Genomic DNA, 15,487 nt, shown 5'->3' with positions numbered 1-15,487 from the left:
GGCACTATGTGCAAGTTCTCCCTCTATGGGTAAAACATCGTACCACATGCTAGTATCACAAACGTCCTCTCAGCAGGTTTATGTTTACTTTAAGGTTAACTTACGGGCACGGGTCAGTGTCAATTTTGAAAATGTTGTAACATGGTATATTGCGGCAGCTATGGTTACGCAGCTATGGTGTGCACAGTGGGACATACTTGTACTTACACAATGAAAAAAAAGAAAAAAGTTATGAGTAAATTAGGCAAATAGGGATTAGAAATATGTTTTACGATTAGGCCGACTGCTCAGGCACCTGTTTAATACAGTAATACAGTGGTAGTAGATATATGTAAGACAGTCTTTTCCTGTGTGTGTGTTGCATCAGAGACTCTCCCACACAAGAACGCAAACAACGTGCCTGGGTCACGTGGTTCGGACGCCCCCGGGCCCCGGCCAATCGCAGCCTCGCAGCGCTTGTTGATGCGCGCGGATTGGCTCAAGCCCGCCCATGATACACGGTTCCGTTAAATGGCTCTTCCCTTTCTCTACAACCACAGACATATGTTCATTTCTCTCACGGCTCAGCGGTGGACTACAAGACATGGAGCCCAACAAGGAGGAACAGAGCGACCTGTTTGCCGGTTTCCACACCGTGTTTAAATCATTTGCCACAGATGCTATTCACGTCGGCCAGGAGCCGGAGCAATGGAAATCAATGGCAGTGGTGCCGCCAATATCTCTCTCCACCACGTTCAAGCAGAACGGGCCAGGAAACCACGCTGTAAGTGATATGTGCCTCCTGTTTTTGTGTGTGCTGTACAGGGGGAGAGAGGGCCAGACCTACTTTTATTCAACATGCCATAGTGTGTTGGCTCCATTCTTCTGAGCAGCTGAAACATTTGACACCACTACTAGCCACCTCGAATGGATGGATTCAGGCAACGATTAGCCCATGTACAGTGATATGAATGTCTAACTGCTGGTGAATGTTAACAGATGGGCTTGTTCTCATTGAGTTGCATAAACGCGGTCGAGGCCATTTAAGGAGAACATGTGGATTTGCTAAAGCTAGTCCTAACTAACAAGCACTTCCGCCACAAGATTTACTCACAGATCCTTCACTGAAGTACTCTGTCTTAAGTGAGGGGATTAAGTGATTATAGTTCATTTTCATCATCATATGTGATCTTTATAGGGGTTCGAGTACAGCAGAAGTGGAAATCCTACAAGAAATGTCCTTGAGAAGGCTGTGGCAGCTGTGGATGGAGCTAAATACTGTAAGTAAACTGTTATCTTCTGCCCTTTTTGAAGGCTATTCAAATGTATCTTATCTGAAGTGCGAGTTTAATATCAAATCCAACAGTGTAATCATGACTTAATAGTTACTGAAGCAAAAAACATTAAGATCAAAGGAGCGCACCAAACTTTTATGCTTTCCTGGTTGAACAAAGAGGTCATTTCATTTGAGACAATGGTTTTATGAGCCCTTAAACCCTAAAGTAGTTGTAAATTTAGATTAAAGTTATTGCCTTCTCAGTGACTGCATTACTTTAGAGTGTTTACGGGGCAGAGAAATGTTTAATATGACACATTCTTTTTATTTGTTTGTTACTGTAGCTCTTGCTGTTGCGTCTGGACTCGCAGCCACTGTTACTATCACTCATATGCTCAAGGCTGGAGATGGGATTGTTTGCATGGACGATGTGTATGGAGGTAATGTCAGATAAAAAGTGACATTTGTTTCTATTCATTGTGAATTATGTTATTTATTATTTTTTGTTTTAGGCACAAATCGCTACTTCCAAAAAGTTGCTTCTCAGTTTGGCGTAGAAATCAGTTTTGCTGATTGTACAAAACCAGAGTTGCTCAAGGCTGCCCTAAAGAACAACACAAAAGTATGTGATATTTTTCCTCCATCACCATGAATAAGCTTTTTAATTGGGTGTGTCCCTCTAAAAGAACACAAAGTAAAGTGTGCTGTACTAAGTGTACTGTCCCCGGGCGCTTTTACTATGATCACAAACAATTTCCTCCAAGCAGTTTATTACGATCTGACAACATATTGATACTGTTACAGATGGTGTGGATTGAGACCCCAACCAACCCCACAATGAAAGTTGTGGACATCAGAGCCTGCTCAGATTTAGTCCATGCCCATGACAAAGACATCATTGTCGTGGTGGATAACACATTTATGTCGGCCTATTTTCAGGTGAGAGTGTATTTTTTTATTTGGTGTTTTTATCTATTGTGCAATGTAATACCTATTCATGAAGCGACAAGTTGTTGACTGATTCATGAGTCTCTCTCTAGCGTCCGTTAGCACTTGGAGCTGATATTTGCATGTATTCTGCCACCAAATACATGAATGGTATGGTGTTTTTATTTATTTTTTTCTTACCTTTTTTGTATATGATTTTGTTTGACCTACATCTTCATTTTACTTTTATAGGCCATAGTGATGTAGTAATGGGTCTTATCTCAGTGAACAAGGAGGACCTCCATGACAGGCTAAGATTCCTTCAGAATGGTGTGTAAAATCACTATTGGTTGTTACTGTTACACATTTTTACTAAATTTGGCTAAATTCAGTTGTTAAACAATAATAGTTGTTTTGTAAGTTCTGGTCGGATCTGTTTTCTCAGCTTTGGGTGGAGTCCCGTCTCCCTTTGATTGCTACCTGTGCAACCGCGGCCTCAAGACACTGCACATTCGCATGGAGAGACACTTCAAAAATGCAATGGCTGCTGCTAAATTTCTGGAGGCAGATCCCAGAGTGGAGCGCGTCGTCTTTCCAGGTGACTTGTGTTTGGGTCAAGTTTTAGAAAGTTAACACATTAACTCACATAATTATTAACACAAAAGAATGGCCACTTTGGAGTTGCTGTGATGGTCGCTTATGTTGAGCAAACTCGTGTGTAAAATCCTTCCGTCTAGTGCGGATGTTATTGAGTGCAGAGCGGCCACAACTGTCACCGTGTCAAGTTGAACCTGTATGCAGTGGGCGCGTAAGAGCTGGAACTAGTAATCTGGCTCAACGTTTCACCAAACATCTTATCTTACTTCGCTGTGTAATGCTATCCAAGCAACTTGCATTTGCCTACCATACAATAATACAATAAATAACAGCTGTTATTGTCAAAGTGTTGCTGACAAAGCCTTGTGGATAAAAGGTGAAACGTCCTGCACTTCCACTGCAGAGTACAGACGATGACTTAAGAGCCTTCATCTAAAATCTGTTGTTGGTTTTGTAAATTTACCTGAAGCATGTGTCCTCGTCTTAAATTGTTGCCACTTTTAAATCTTTAATTTTTTTTTTTTATTGATGAATAAAATAGGTCTCATACTTATATATACTTATTGTAATTATAGTGTTTTCTGTTTAAGTTGGTAAAATGTAAAGGGTTTACTTTGACCCAGAACTGCTGGGTCTTGAAATGTGGGTAATGTGTATCCTCTCATTTGAGACAAACTGTAATATTATATAGTTCAAAACAGGAAACGTGAGTGCTTCTGAGGGTCCGTGTAGTTGTAGAAGGAACAAACAGGTGCTCTTCCAAGACTGGGCCAGTGTTGCAATGATCAGGAATAATGACTTGATGAAGGCTGTATAAAGCAAATGCAGGAGGTGGAGTAATCAAAAAGTCCAAAAAAAAGAAAGAAAAATGTGTGCCTCAGACTTCTTTTTTGATCATACATTTTTGATTTTTGTATCTTGTAACAGGTCTTCCTTCCCATCCCCAATATGATGTAGTGAAGAAACAATGCACTGGATGCCCAGGAATGATTACATTCTACATTAAGGGCAAACTAGAGCATGCCAGCGCCTTCCTCAGCAACCTCAAAGTAAATTATTAAAATACTTCCTGTTTCACATCATCTTTATACCCATATTCTGAGTTTTGTTTGTGTTTCAGATGTTTGTTGTGGCGGAGAGTCTTGGTGGATATGAAAGTTTAGCCGAGCATCCGTGAGTAAATGATCTTTGCACTGTAGACTTCCACCACATGAGGGCAGCAGAGTGTAAGAAGTGAATGGCTTCTCTGACCGGGCACTGCAGCCTTTACAACAGTGTTCAATCTACCAAAGCAGCAGTCACTGTTCTTAAATTATTTTCATTAATATTATTCTGTATTATTGATGTTTAGGGCGATAATGACCCACGCATCTGTGCCTGAAAAGCAAAGAGCTGTCCTGGGAATTAGTGACACTTTGATCCGTCTCTCTGTGGGGCTGGAGAACGAGGAAGACATCGTTGAAGATCTGGCTCAGGCACTGGCGGCTGCTGTAAGTTCAGTTTAGTTTATTTTGTTCATCTTGGTAAAATCAAATAAAAAGATAAGCATGTATATGGATATCTGACGATTAAAATTTACAAAACAATTGTTCATAAAGAAGTGGGTATAAGTGTGACTTTATATAGGCTCATCCCATTTTAATTGTATTATTCTACTTACAACGCAGAACAAAGTCGGAACAAAATAAAGGTCAAAAACCAAGATCAGCATCATGTGAGTCTCATGTCTGAATATTATTAATGCCAATACTATCATTACTATTGCGGGAAATCCCCCAAAGTGATTCATAAATGACTTTGCTCTTCAGTCACCCCACTCTCGGTGGTGGTAAGCTCGGTGTGTATCTGCGCTATACATATACGCCCATACACCGCCGACCAAGACTATCTGGTATTTCCTCACAATCTCCCATCCAGGTGCTCACCAGGCCAATTGAGTATTGCTCAATGGACCCGGCTAGTCCTACCATTCAAGTCTGTCTATGCTTCCACAGAAGAGGGATAAATACCCTCTCAGAGCGTCATGCTGATACGCAAGCATTCAGTGGCTGAGAGTAGCGCCTGAGCACCACAGTCAAGGCTATGACCGAGATAGTACGACTGTACAGCCTGACCCAGTATGATAAATAGCGATTTATCCTCTAATAATATACACTCTGATTCGAGTTGGTGAACCGTGGACCAGTGCTTAAGTAACCCTTACCACCATTTTTTACTTTCACCCCACTAAGGCATCAACTTCGAAATTCAAATTTCAATGTACAATCACTCCTCTTGCTGTTTATTTTTTCAGATGGTTGGAATGAGAACAATACAAAAAGATGAGATATTTGAAAAGTTAAGGTATTAACGTGCATATAAAGGTTAGAGATTGTGACAGTGTTCTTACTGTCCAAGCCTAATTATAGCTAAAGTAACAAGGTTTCTCTGGTATGTGGCTGCATTCATTTATCAGTGAATTAATGCACTCTCTGGCTCGAGTGCGGCTAACTACAGCTGCGTAAGTGATTGTGATGTTAATCGTGTGTGAGTGCGATATGCACTGGTTTTGTGTAAAGACACATCTGTCAGTGGAAACACATTGAAGCAAGTTCTGTGGCCCGATAGGGGTGACCAGATATTTAATTTTATTTGGAATCTTTTAAATCTCAGATACTTCTGGAGTTTTAAATCGCTTCTTTTTTTTTGTCCTTTATTTTTTTTATTACTACAAAAGGTGATACGTTCTTACAGTGAGCCTAATGTGAATATTCATTCCTTCTTAAATAAGTGTTTCTTACACATCTAAATTACCCTCCTCATCCTCCTCCGAGAGCCATTTTCTTTTTCCAGTGTGAGATTCTCACCTTGGAGCTGTTCTCTAGAGTCGACTGCAATAGTGTTTGGCTGGCCTGGCGCAGACATCTGTTGTTTTATTTCAAGCCATAAAGTGTTGCTAGTTCAAATGTCTGACATTGCCTCCTCCCAGTCTAAATAACTCTGACGGTAGTGTACAGATTTCAGATTTCATCAAGAACAAAACCCAAAACCAATCAAATACTAAACTTTAAATTGCGAATAGTTGACATTTGATGTGATCTGCTGGAAATTAAAATTTCCAGAACCTCTTTTGCTGCTCATCACAATGGCATATAATCCAGTCCGATGATCTGTGCCCCATCTCCCAGTTAGCATCCATACAGGCTGAATGTAAAACGGTTAGCTGCCAATCAGTGGCAAATGGAAATGAAATGGAGACAAATAATACCCATTGAGTCCCGGCAGTCCCAGGAAAACGCTTTCCTGATGGGCCATGAATTTAATAGTTTGGGACAGCAGGTCATTCTGGGCCTGGGAAGTAATATATCAAGTCTGGATTACTGTATCTATGACTGAATTGTTCAAAAAGCAAAGTAAGTGAAGTGAAACTGTGGTAATGTTTGCATTTGTTTGTTTGGGGAATAATTGTTTTGTGTATTGATCTTTTTGTTCCTGTTTATTTCCCACAGCACCCAGAGAAGAAGAATCTGTAGAGCTCTTCTTCAAACTGGAGCTTGGACCACTCCAGATCAAAATTAACAGGCAAACGGCTTGTCCACCTGCTTTAGGGACTCCTCATTATGAGTTGCATAGAATATTTAATCAGGGAACAAGAGACTACAACTTAATAACCTTTTTGTTAGTAGTTGCATTTTTACTATTATTGGCTTTTCAATGCTTATTTTGATCTGGACAAACAGCAACTGTAACATTATCATGATTGCTCTATTGTTTACGTTTTGTTATGTTCAAATTATTGCAAATTCCTGGTGCTTTATTAACCGGCATGATTTAACATATTGTTTTCAGTTTTACTCAGTGGATTTGCATTCCGAATAAGGAACGGTATATTGAAATAACTTGTCGAAATGTACAGAAATGACATTATGAAGACTGTGTTGGGCCTTCAGCGTTATCTACTGTTAAACAAAATTAGCAGCACTTTTCCTAAAAGCTCTGAACAAAAAGTGCGGAACAAAGATTTCTCCAGCTACCTCTATTACTGTAATAACACATGGATGCTGGATGATTTTATTGGAATGATGAACATGATCAAACTCCTCTAAATGCTCTTCATCTGAACTCAGTGAATACAAAAAAATGTTTTATTTTTGTCATTTATGTTTACAATAAACCAGGTAATTCAGTTTGCTGTACAGTTCTGCTTGTGTTTGTGTTGCTTCCTCACCAACATGAAGTAAGTTTGGCTTGAGTAGTCCCATCAATTCAGAGTACCACATCTATTTAGTCCCGGCAGCACACAGCGCTCGGAGTTGATGGATCAGAGAGTGATGTTTCCACTTAAAACTGCTAGTAACATTTGCAACCTGAGGCTAAAGTTTTCAGTGGAATGGCCGGTGTTGGCGCTGGTCCACTGTGGGTGTAATTTGCACTCACGGTACTTCCACTGTGGTGCGGCTGATCAGTTTAAAACCCACACTCAGTTGAATTGTGTCCCTTTTACAAGCTCGCACAATACCTTGCTCGAACACTTGAAAATAATACGTTTTGTGTGCAAAGGTGGGGAGGAGAAGCAGTTGGGTTTCTTTATTCATGTCACACTTACTGCAGCTGGTTCGGCACAAGTGGGATCCTGCAGTGTTTGGTTGGGTCGTCTCAGACAAAGCCTCCTCACATCCTTCTTTGGGGAACACATCTGTCAGCTCGGATGAAACACAGACACGGCTGGGTGAAAATGTGGGCTTGGGCGTTTAGTTGAAATGTGACAGTTCACTCTTCGCTCGTCCGGAATATAGGATGTATTATTGTAACAAAGCATCTCTTATAAAAACAGTGGCTATTTGCCAGGGATTAGTCAGCTCCATGCTGTTTACGCACATGCAGAAAGCTGCTGTTACTTGGAAGAGCTTTTCCTTTTCTATTTTAATGATCCAAAATTGTTGTTCCAGCAAATTCTTCCCATAAATCTGCAATGTCAAATACTGTATTATTGCCAAGAAGTATTATCATATATGTCCCACATTTTCAGTAACTTGAGTTTAATAGTTTAGTTTGTTTATTTATTTATTTGAGCAGGGACAGTGTACAATATACATTAACCTCAAAGGGAGAGATGCATTGTACCAGGTTATAGCACTTGTGCTAATTTCCACCTGTAGTCCCTGGGCAGACTGATGTCAACAAAGTCATAAAAATACTAATACAGAATAATAAATTTCCCCAAAAACAGCATTAAAATCAACACACACTTCATTCATTCAAAGCATTAGATTTCACGCTCTTGCATACACACCAATTACAGGACATTATGGGAACAAGTTTGTTTTAAAATAAGCCATTTTTTAGCCTGGTGTGAAAAAGTGTTAAAATGTACACATGTGGTCAGCTCTGTTGGCAACATATTCCACTGTTTGATGGCCACACTGGAGAAAGCGGAGCTGCGGAGTGCGGATTTACACTGGGGCATCCTACACTCGCCCCGAACAGTCGACCGAGTGGCTCGAGATGAAATTTCTGAGCTCAGTGAAATAAACTTTTTTTAATGGAGGAGCTGCAGTACCATTCATTATCTTGAACAACAGACAGAGATTTGAATATATGATTATGTTTTCAAAACTTAATATACTATGTTTTTTAAGAATATGACAGTGATGATATAAGCGACATTTTTTGTCATGAACTTTAAGAGAACTTTTGTACAATGACTCCAGGGGCCTTAATGCTGTTTTACAGGCCTGCGACCAACTTGTCATACAGTAGCGAAAGTGCGGGATTATCATTGTATTTAGATAAAGATTAGAAGCATCTATAGTCAAAGAGTTTCTGATATATCTAAAATTCGCTATGTTAAATTTCAACGTATTGGTTAATTTTTTTATGTGTTTTTTGAAATTTAAATTTGGGTCAAGAATGACTCCTGAGTCCTAAATATTTAATTTGGTCTACATTTGAGATTTCCTGACCTTCAATGCTGATTTTTGGTCCAGTCTCACATAGTGAGGATTTACAGCGATTTGTGAAAAACATAGAAACCGTTTTGTCGATATTCAAGGTTAAATGAGAGTTTTTCAACCAAATAGAAATGTTTTTCATTTCCTCGGTTACCTTTTGGGTAACCTCTTTAACAGTTTTCCCATGAATATACACCACAGTGTCATCAGCATACATTATAATTTTGGCATTTATACAAACAGATGGAAAATCATTAATATAAAGAGAAAACAGCAAGGGCCCTAATATAGAACCCTGCGGCACTCCCATAGTGCATGCTCGTAAGGGAGATGATACTCCGTTGCCGTTACCGTTTTGTTTTCAGTATTATTTAACTTTTATATATTGTATTGTATATATTGTTATTTTGACATGACTAACATGACATGACCTTTACTCTATTTGCTGCAGCCAATTCCTCCCACCTCTGATTTGGATGTAATCTTGGTAACATACTGATATGATGAAAACACTAAACCAGTCTGTGTTTGTCCAACAGCCATCATGAGTTTTCCCTGAACCCATTAACTCTCCGCAGTTAAACATGTGTTTGCAGAAGGCTGGAGGAGAGTCGGTTTAGTATCTTATATAGTCCATGTATTATAAGAGAGTGGGTAAATACAGCTGATGCCTTACACCATCTCTGTTTCAGCGACAGAAGACATTCAATATACTATACACAAAAGATTTTATTTTATTTTTGTGTTTTATTATTGTTACCCTTAGCCTGCTTTCAAATAGTGGGTTATTTTTGGGGGGTGTTTCTTTTTAAAGCACAATTATTTTTTTCAGATCAGAGAATCCTGTTTCTCATTGTGTGTCCCAAAATGTCACATTATTAGCATCCAAACTTTCAGTCTTGGGGGAAAATGTCATCTTAAAAGGCAGCCGATCATCATTAGCAACAAAGAAAGCTAACTTTTACTTGCTGTTTCTGGTGTCTATTCAAACACCCCATACTGAGAACACAACAAGGTTACTCATTTTCAAATCCATGTCTTCCTTGAATTGGAAAGTTTACGCATTTGCGTGTTCAGGCGAAAAATTTAGGAAAGAGCTCACATTTATAGAACACAATATAATCCTTTATTGATCTCAGTGGAGAAAATAATTCACAGCTCTCAAGAAACAAATAGACAGGAAATGTGCTAACAATTAAATAGTAATGGGTATTCATCCATTAAGTAGACCGCATTGTTTATCCTTTGAATTCTGGCAAATGTTTCTTGGCAAAACCAGAGGACAGGAGCGACTCATTCCCAACTGTTTTCTGAAATGGTTCCATCTATGGATCAAAGAGAGACATTTTTTCTTTTACAACTAGGTGTCAAACATCCCCATCTTTATTGCACTATTGGTGATGATATTGATTAAACCTTTCATGACTTGTTGGCAGCTGGTCGATACGGCTCTATAATTCAGAGGCTCAATGTTGCACTATGGAGACAGGTTCATTAAGGCAGACATATGAGGTAACTAACTGCATAGACCTCGCTCTAATTACGAATATGGCACAGCTAATTAGGAAACGGACCATGGACCGTAGGTTTGATCGTCATATGTGACACACTGACCATTACTGTAAGCATTATTCATATACAGTTGTGTTCAAAAGTTTACATACTCTGGCAGAATTGTTTATTTTTTGACTTTTGACTATTGTCCCCTTTAACATCAACGACAGCTTGGAGTCTTTTGTGTTTTTTACAGTGGGTCAATGATATTGAGGTCTGGAGACTGCGATGGCACTAACGGGACCTCTACTTTATTCTGCTGGAGCCACTGGCATCAGTGAACCACCTCCATATTAGGTACAGTGCACTTTTCATCATAGGCCTTTCATCATTGGACTTGTTGACAACAAAAAAGTGCACCATACTTACTGTGAAATATGGAGGTGTTTCGCTGATGCCAGTGGCTCCAGCAGAATAAAGTGAAAGTCCCATAAGTGTCCATCTCAGTCTCCTGACCTCAGTATCATTGAACCGCTGTGGAGAGAGCTCAAATGTGCCGTTCATGCAAAATCAGCCAAGAAACTTACAGGAACTGGAGGCATTTTGCCAAGAAGAATGGGCCGCTTTACTATCAGAAAAAATAAAGAACCTCATCCACAACTACCACAAAAGACTTCAAGCTGTCATTGATGTTAAAAGGGGTATTACACAGCATTAAAAACTGGGGTACTTAAACTTTTGAGGGTCATTTTGGCACTTTATGTTTTCATTATGATTTCAAAATAGCAAACTCAGTTGTTCCACTATAAATGGCTTCACACATCCACTAACTATGAGTGAAAAAAGTGCTATCTTTCATATTCTTCAAAAATTCTGCCAGGGTGTGTAAACTTTTGAGCACAACTGCACAAAGGCTGGAGCTATCTTTCTAGTGCGTTTCAATGTTTCTTTGTTCAGTGTTTAAATTGTTCTCTGGGAGCTCATCTCGCCGCCAGTGTACAATCTTTCTTATTTCATTTTAAATCCCAGCATGGTGTGAGTGGCGGCATGCGAGGAGATCATGCAGAAAATTAACCTGCTTGTTTCTCATTAACAGCTCCATCTGCATTTTGTCCAGGCCATATGCTGATTCCCTACGGCCAATCCAACCCTATAGCTGTCAGAAGCTGCTGTATGGATTTGCTTCCCTGGGATTGAGATTTTGGAGCTGGAGGCGACACATTGCCTGTTCTTGACCCTGTCCGAGTGAAGTGTGGCATCCATTATTCACAGGCAGCTGCTGGAGTTTTGTAGTGGACAAGCCTGACAGAGCCGGCCCCTGTCTCCTTCACAGCCCATCTACGTTTCATTCATCTCCTTGGAGGTTTTCTTTTTTCTTTTCTTGTATGACTTTCATTTTCCAGTAAAATTTCCACCTCTTTACTAACAGTAAGACCTGGATTCATCCCTCAAGCTTTGACCTGCAAACATTGTGACTCACTGTAGGGAAATTCTATCGAAAATACCAGACCAGCGTTTTTAACATCACATCCGGACAGTGATGAGATTTACTCTTGTTTAGACTACATGAAGACAAACAGGAAGACAGCAGCCAAGTCAAATATAAATACGTTTATGACCTATAACAATTTGTGTCAGAGCACAGAACCTCTTACTCACCTTATAAAACTTATGAACAACATCTGGAAGTAGTCCAGGGCATATTATTGAATACACAATGATCCGAGAACCTTTGGCAACAATCATCACTCTTTATGATGCAAATGCTCTGCAGTAAATGAGCGCCTCGCCTTTGGAAACAAAATAGTAAACCATTATGCTTTATGACTGTGTTGCACATTTGAGCACAGTCAAAGTGGCCCCCTGTGTTCCTTGAATTATATAATCTTAGTTTTAGAGTAACTGATTTTATTTTGTTGACAACAGATCTATGACATTTTTAACTGAGCACAATGTGGCAGCCATAGTGACCGAGCACCAAAAACACTCTAAACTAAATAATATACATTCATGCATTCTTTTGCTTGTGAGGCAAATCAAAACTCGATGCTGCTAATTGTATAATCCTATAATAATAAATACATCAAACTTGTATAGCGCTTTTTTGGACACTCAAAGACGCTTTACATGGGGTGTCCATGTAAAGATTGATAATGTAACTCCTCAATAGGATACGGTTAACTTATGAACATGCCTGTTCTGTGTATGTGTGCATGCTGCAGGGGTCGTGCATGCGACTGATACGGCGCCTTAGGTAGCATTATTGTTTTGTATACAGTGTGTTACGCCTTTGTGGAAGGCGTAACACAATGTTCCACAAAGGCGTAACACTGTATTCAGTACATGTGTTTCAGTCAGATTCTGTCAGATTCTGTGAATATGTATAATAATCTATTTTTTGCAGTTGTTTTGCCGTATGTCCCTTTGTATTATTCTATTGTATGGATTTTGGGGGTGGGGGGGTGCGCTTATAAACTCTTATTTTGGCCCACTCCTTTTGAGTAGAGTGTTAACTGCTCAAGTAAAGAAATAAACCAAACTAAACTAACCTAACCTAAACTAAATAAACCATCCCACACTATAGAAGTTGAGTTTGTTGCTAAAAGTCACAACAGCTGAGCGTTAACCAACAACCTCTGTGGATAATGAATGAATTCTTGAGACACAGTTTATCATTAATAGTGTGTTATCATTTACAGTAAATAGGCAAAAGGATAAAAACAAGTCCCAAAGACATTCACTCAAACACACATAGTCCACACCAAAACATGTCCATCCATCCTGTTTAGAGTTCAATAATTGTGTCTGTCTGCCCAGAAGGGCACAGCTTGGAAAACCAATTTTGGATCGTCTACTGCCATTTTCTTTCAGACCTTTTTTTAAATAATTATTTTAACATTTCACCTCCTATTGATTATAGCAATCAATTGTCCATGAGCACCTTGATGAACTTGCATTATTTATGCAAACTTTCTCATCTATAATTTGGAAAAGAGAAGAATCACATGCATGTTATACTCCATTACTCGTGTTGTTTTATGTGACTCACAAAAACAATTATGTAAAAATAATAATATTTTTTGATTGAAACTCGATGGAACTAATCCTTTTGCTCCAATGGGGAAAACATGACAAAGCTGTATCCGACAACAGCAATTTCCCTGTAGGTCCTAGTTGACACAGGGTTAAACATAAGTATATGAGAAATTCAATAGTAACCACACATGTACAATTACCATCCCTTTCAGCGTGTGTGTGGATGAAAACACTCGACTGTATAGCTGTAATTACCCCCACGGCAGGTGCACGGCTCAATCACAGACATGCAGGCAGGAAGAATATAATTACAACATATATACTGTCATAGCCTCCTATAGTTCTGCAGAAGCATTATTAAAAAGTACATCTACAGACTTATAATATTAAGAGATGAAAATCACAGTTTATTTTCCAAATCTGAGTAAAACAATTCCCCGTCCACTCTTTGTGACTTCCCTGATTGATATCGATTTTGTTTCCGCCTCAGACCCCTCTCAAGAGGGAATCTATAAATTCTTCAGGTGAATGGGACTTTGGCATTCAGAGCTTCAAAGTGAAAAGGCCACATCTTTTATTCAGCCCTTGACTAGTCCAACATCTTGAAAAATGCATGTCTTCTTATAACAGTACATTTTGAGACATTAATGCACTTTCCATTAGTCTAACTATCTCCCCACAGCATTAGGATTCAAAATTGCCCAAATGAAAATGTCAGAGGATGATTGAGGACATGACATGCTATTGATGGAGTTTGAGGATATTTTGGTTGAACAACTGCATTTTGTTCCCATTGCAATAATGAAAGTGCCTCAATGTAACAAGTGTGTTTTAGTGTCTGGCAGTCTCAAGAGTCTAAATTCATCCCTCTGTCCTTTTCTTTATGGATGTGACTTTTGTCCCTCATCTACCCATCTTTTCTTGCCAATCAAATTCATAAATGCTATTAGGGAATTAATGGCAGTCACTGTGTGGGAACAGTCGCATTTCTGCCACACGCTGATTGATAGATGGTATATTTACTGTGGTAAAATTGAAGGCAGAACAAAAAACAATGACTTGAAATGATTCATTGGTCTGCCTTTGTGCCTCTGTGGGAAACAAGAAAGAAAAAACATGAAAGAGATAGAGTTAAACCCTTCACATCTCAAAGTGAATTGAATAAGGTCAAGGGCAGATGACAACAACAATGTTTGTATTTTGTATGAGTCAGATGGTGAAATTGCACCTGTCAGAACAGCAAGAGTTGAAAAGAAAATGATGATGCAATGAGTTCATGCGTGTGGACAATCATTACTTTTACTTCATGGTGAAGATGAGAAGAGACGAGAGAGTGCACACAACATTGACGGACAGCATGGTCAGTCACACAATAATCATGCTGCTATTGCCACCAGTTGTCACCTATGGTCATGAGATGTGAGTAATGACCGAAAGTACCAGATCACAGATGCAGGCGGCCGAAATGAGTTTCCTTCGCAGGGTGGCTGGGTGCACCCTTCAAGATCGGGTGAGGAGACCTGGGAGGGGCTCGGAGTAGAGTCACTGCTCCTTCACGTCGAAAGGAGCCAGCTGAGGTGGCTCCGGCATCTGCTCCAGATACCCCCTGGTCGCGTCACTCAGGAGGTGTTCCAGGCATGTCCTATTGGGAGGAGGCCTCGTGGAAGATCCCGGACACGGGGACTGTGTCTCTGAGCTGGCCTGGTGTCGCCTCGGGGTCCCCCAGAAGAGCTGGAGGATGTGTGCAGGGATCGGGAAGTCTGGGCAATCAAACTCAGTCCTTCATTACAATTCTAAACAATATTTTATTGGATAAAGCAGTCACGCGCACAAAACATTTCTACCAAGAACCAGCGAGGGGAAAAAGAATTAAGAGGTAAACAGAAAGCGTTTTGCTGGTGTAAAAACAGATTAAATTGGTCAGATTTCCTGATCGGCAGAGTCAGCAGAACAGAGAAGTGCATTAGTGCCTTTTCACCCTTTCTGGACGTTGACTTGTGAGGTCCATATGAAAGCAGACAGATCTGTACCAGAAATACAGAGAAAAAAAGTAGCCACTTACCAAACCTGTTGAAATAAAAGTCCCATGGCATTTAGCATTGTCCTGACCAATGGGTGAGGAACGTGTGTCTCTGTGGTCCACATGGCAGGGACCTGACATTGCTGTAGTACCATCCCCGAGTGGCCAGGGGTGCCTCCAAAAGACACTTGGTAAACAGTGTTTCAATGAGCACTTTGACCATCCCTT

The 15,487-nt window shown here is 39.9% G+C and overlaps 1 protein-coding gene across 1 annotated transcript; it reads left to right on the top strand.

Moving 5' to 3' along the window:
- The first annotated feature begins 464 nt into the window (after positions 1-464).
- LOC306977286 (cystathionine gamma-lyase-like) lies at positions 465-6,417 on the top strand. Its single transcript, XM_079575538.1, has 12 exons — positions 465-763; positions 1,178-1,259; positions 1,600-1,695; positions 1,768-1,877; positions 2,060-2,194; positions 2,296-2,353; positions 2,435-2,512; positions 2,628-2,780; positions 3,707-3,828; positions 3,900-3,952; positions 4,131-4,269; positions 6,268-6,417. The coding sequence occupies exons 1-12, from the start codon at positions 491-493 to the stop codon at positions 6,289-6,291; spliced, it is 1,323 nt and encodes a 440-aa protein (XP_079431664.1). The 5' UTR covers positions 465-490; the 3' UTR covers positions 6,292-6,417.
- Positions 6,418-15,487: the final 9,070 nt, after the last annotated feature.

This window comes from Gobius niger (assembly GCF_951799975.1).
Source record: "Gobius niger genome assembly, chromosome: 17".
NCBI lineage: Eukaryota > Metazoa > Chordata > Actinopteri > Gobiiformes > Gobiidae > Gobius > Gobius niger.
The sequence above is the reverse complement of the archived record's forward strand: the minus strand, read 5'-3'. Positions and strand labels throughout refer to the sequence as shown.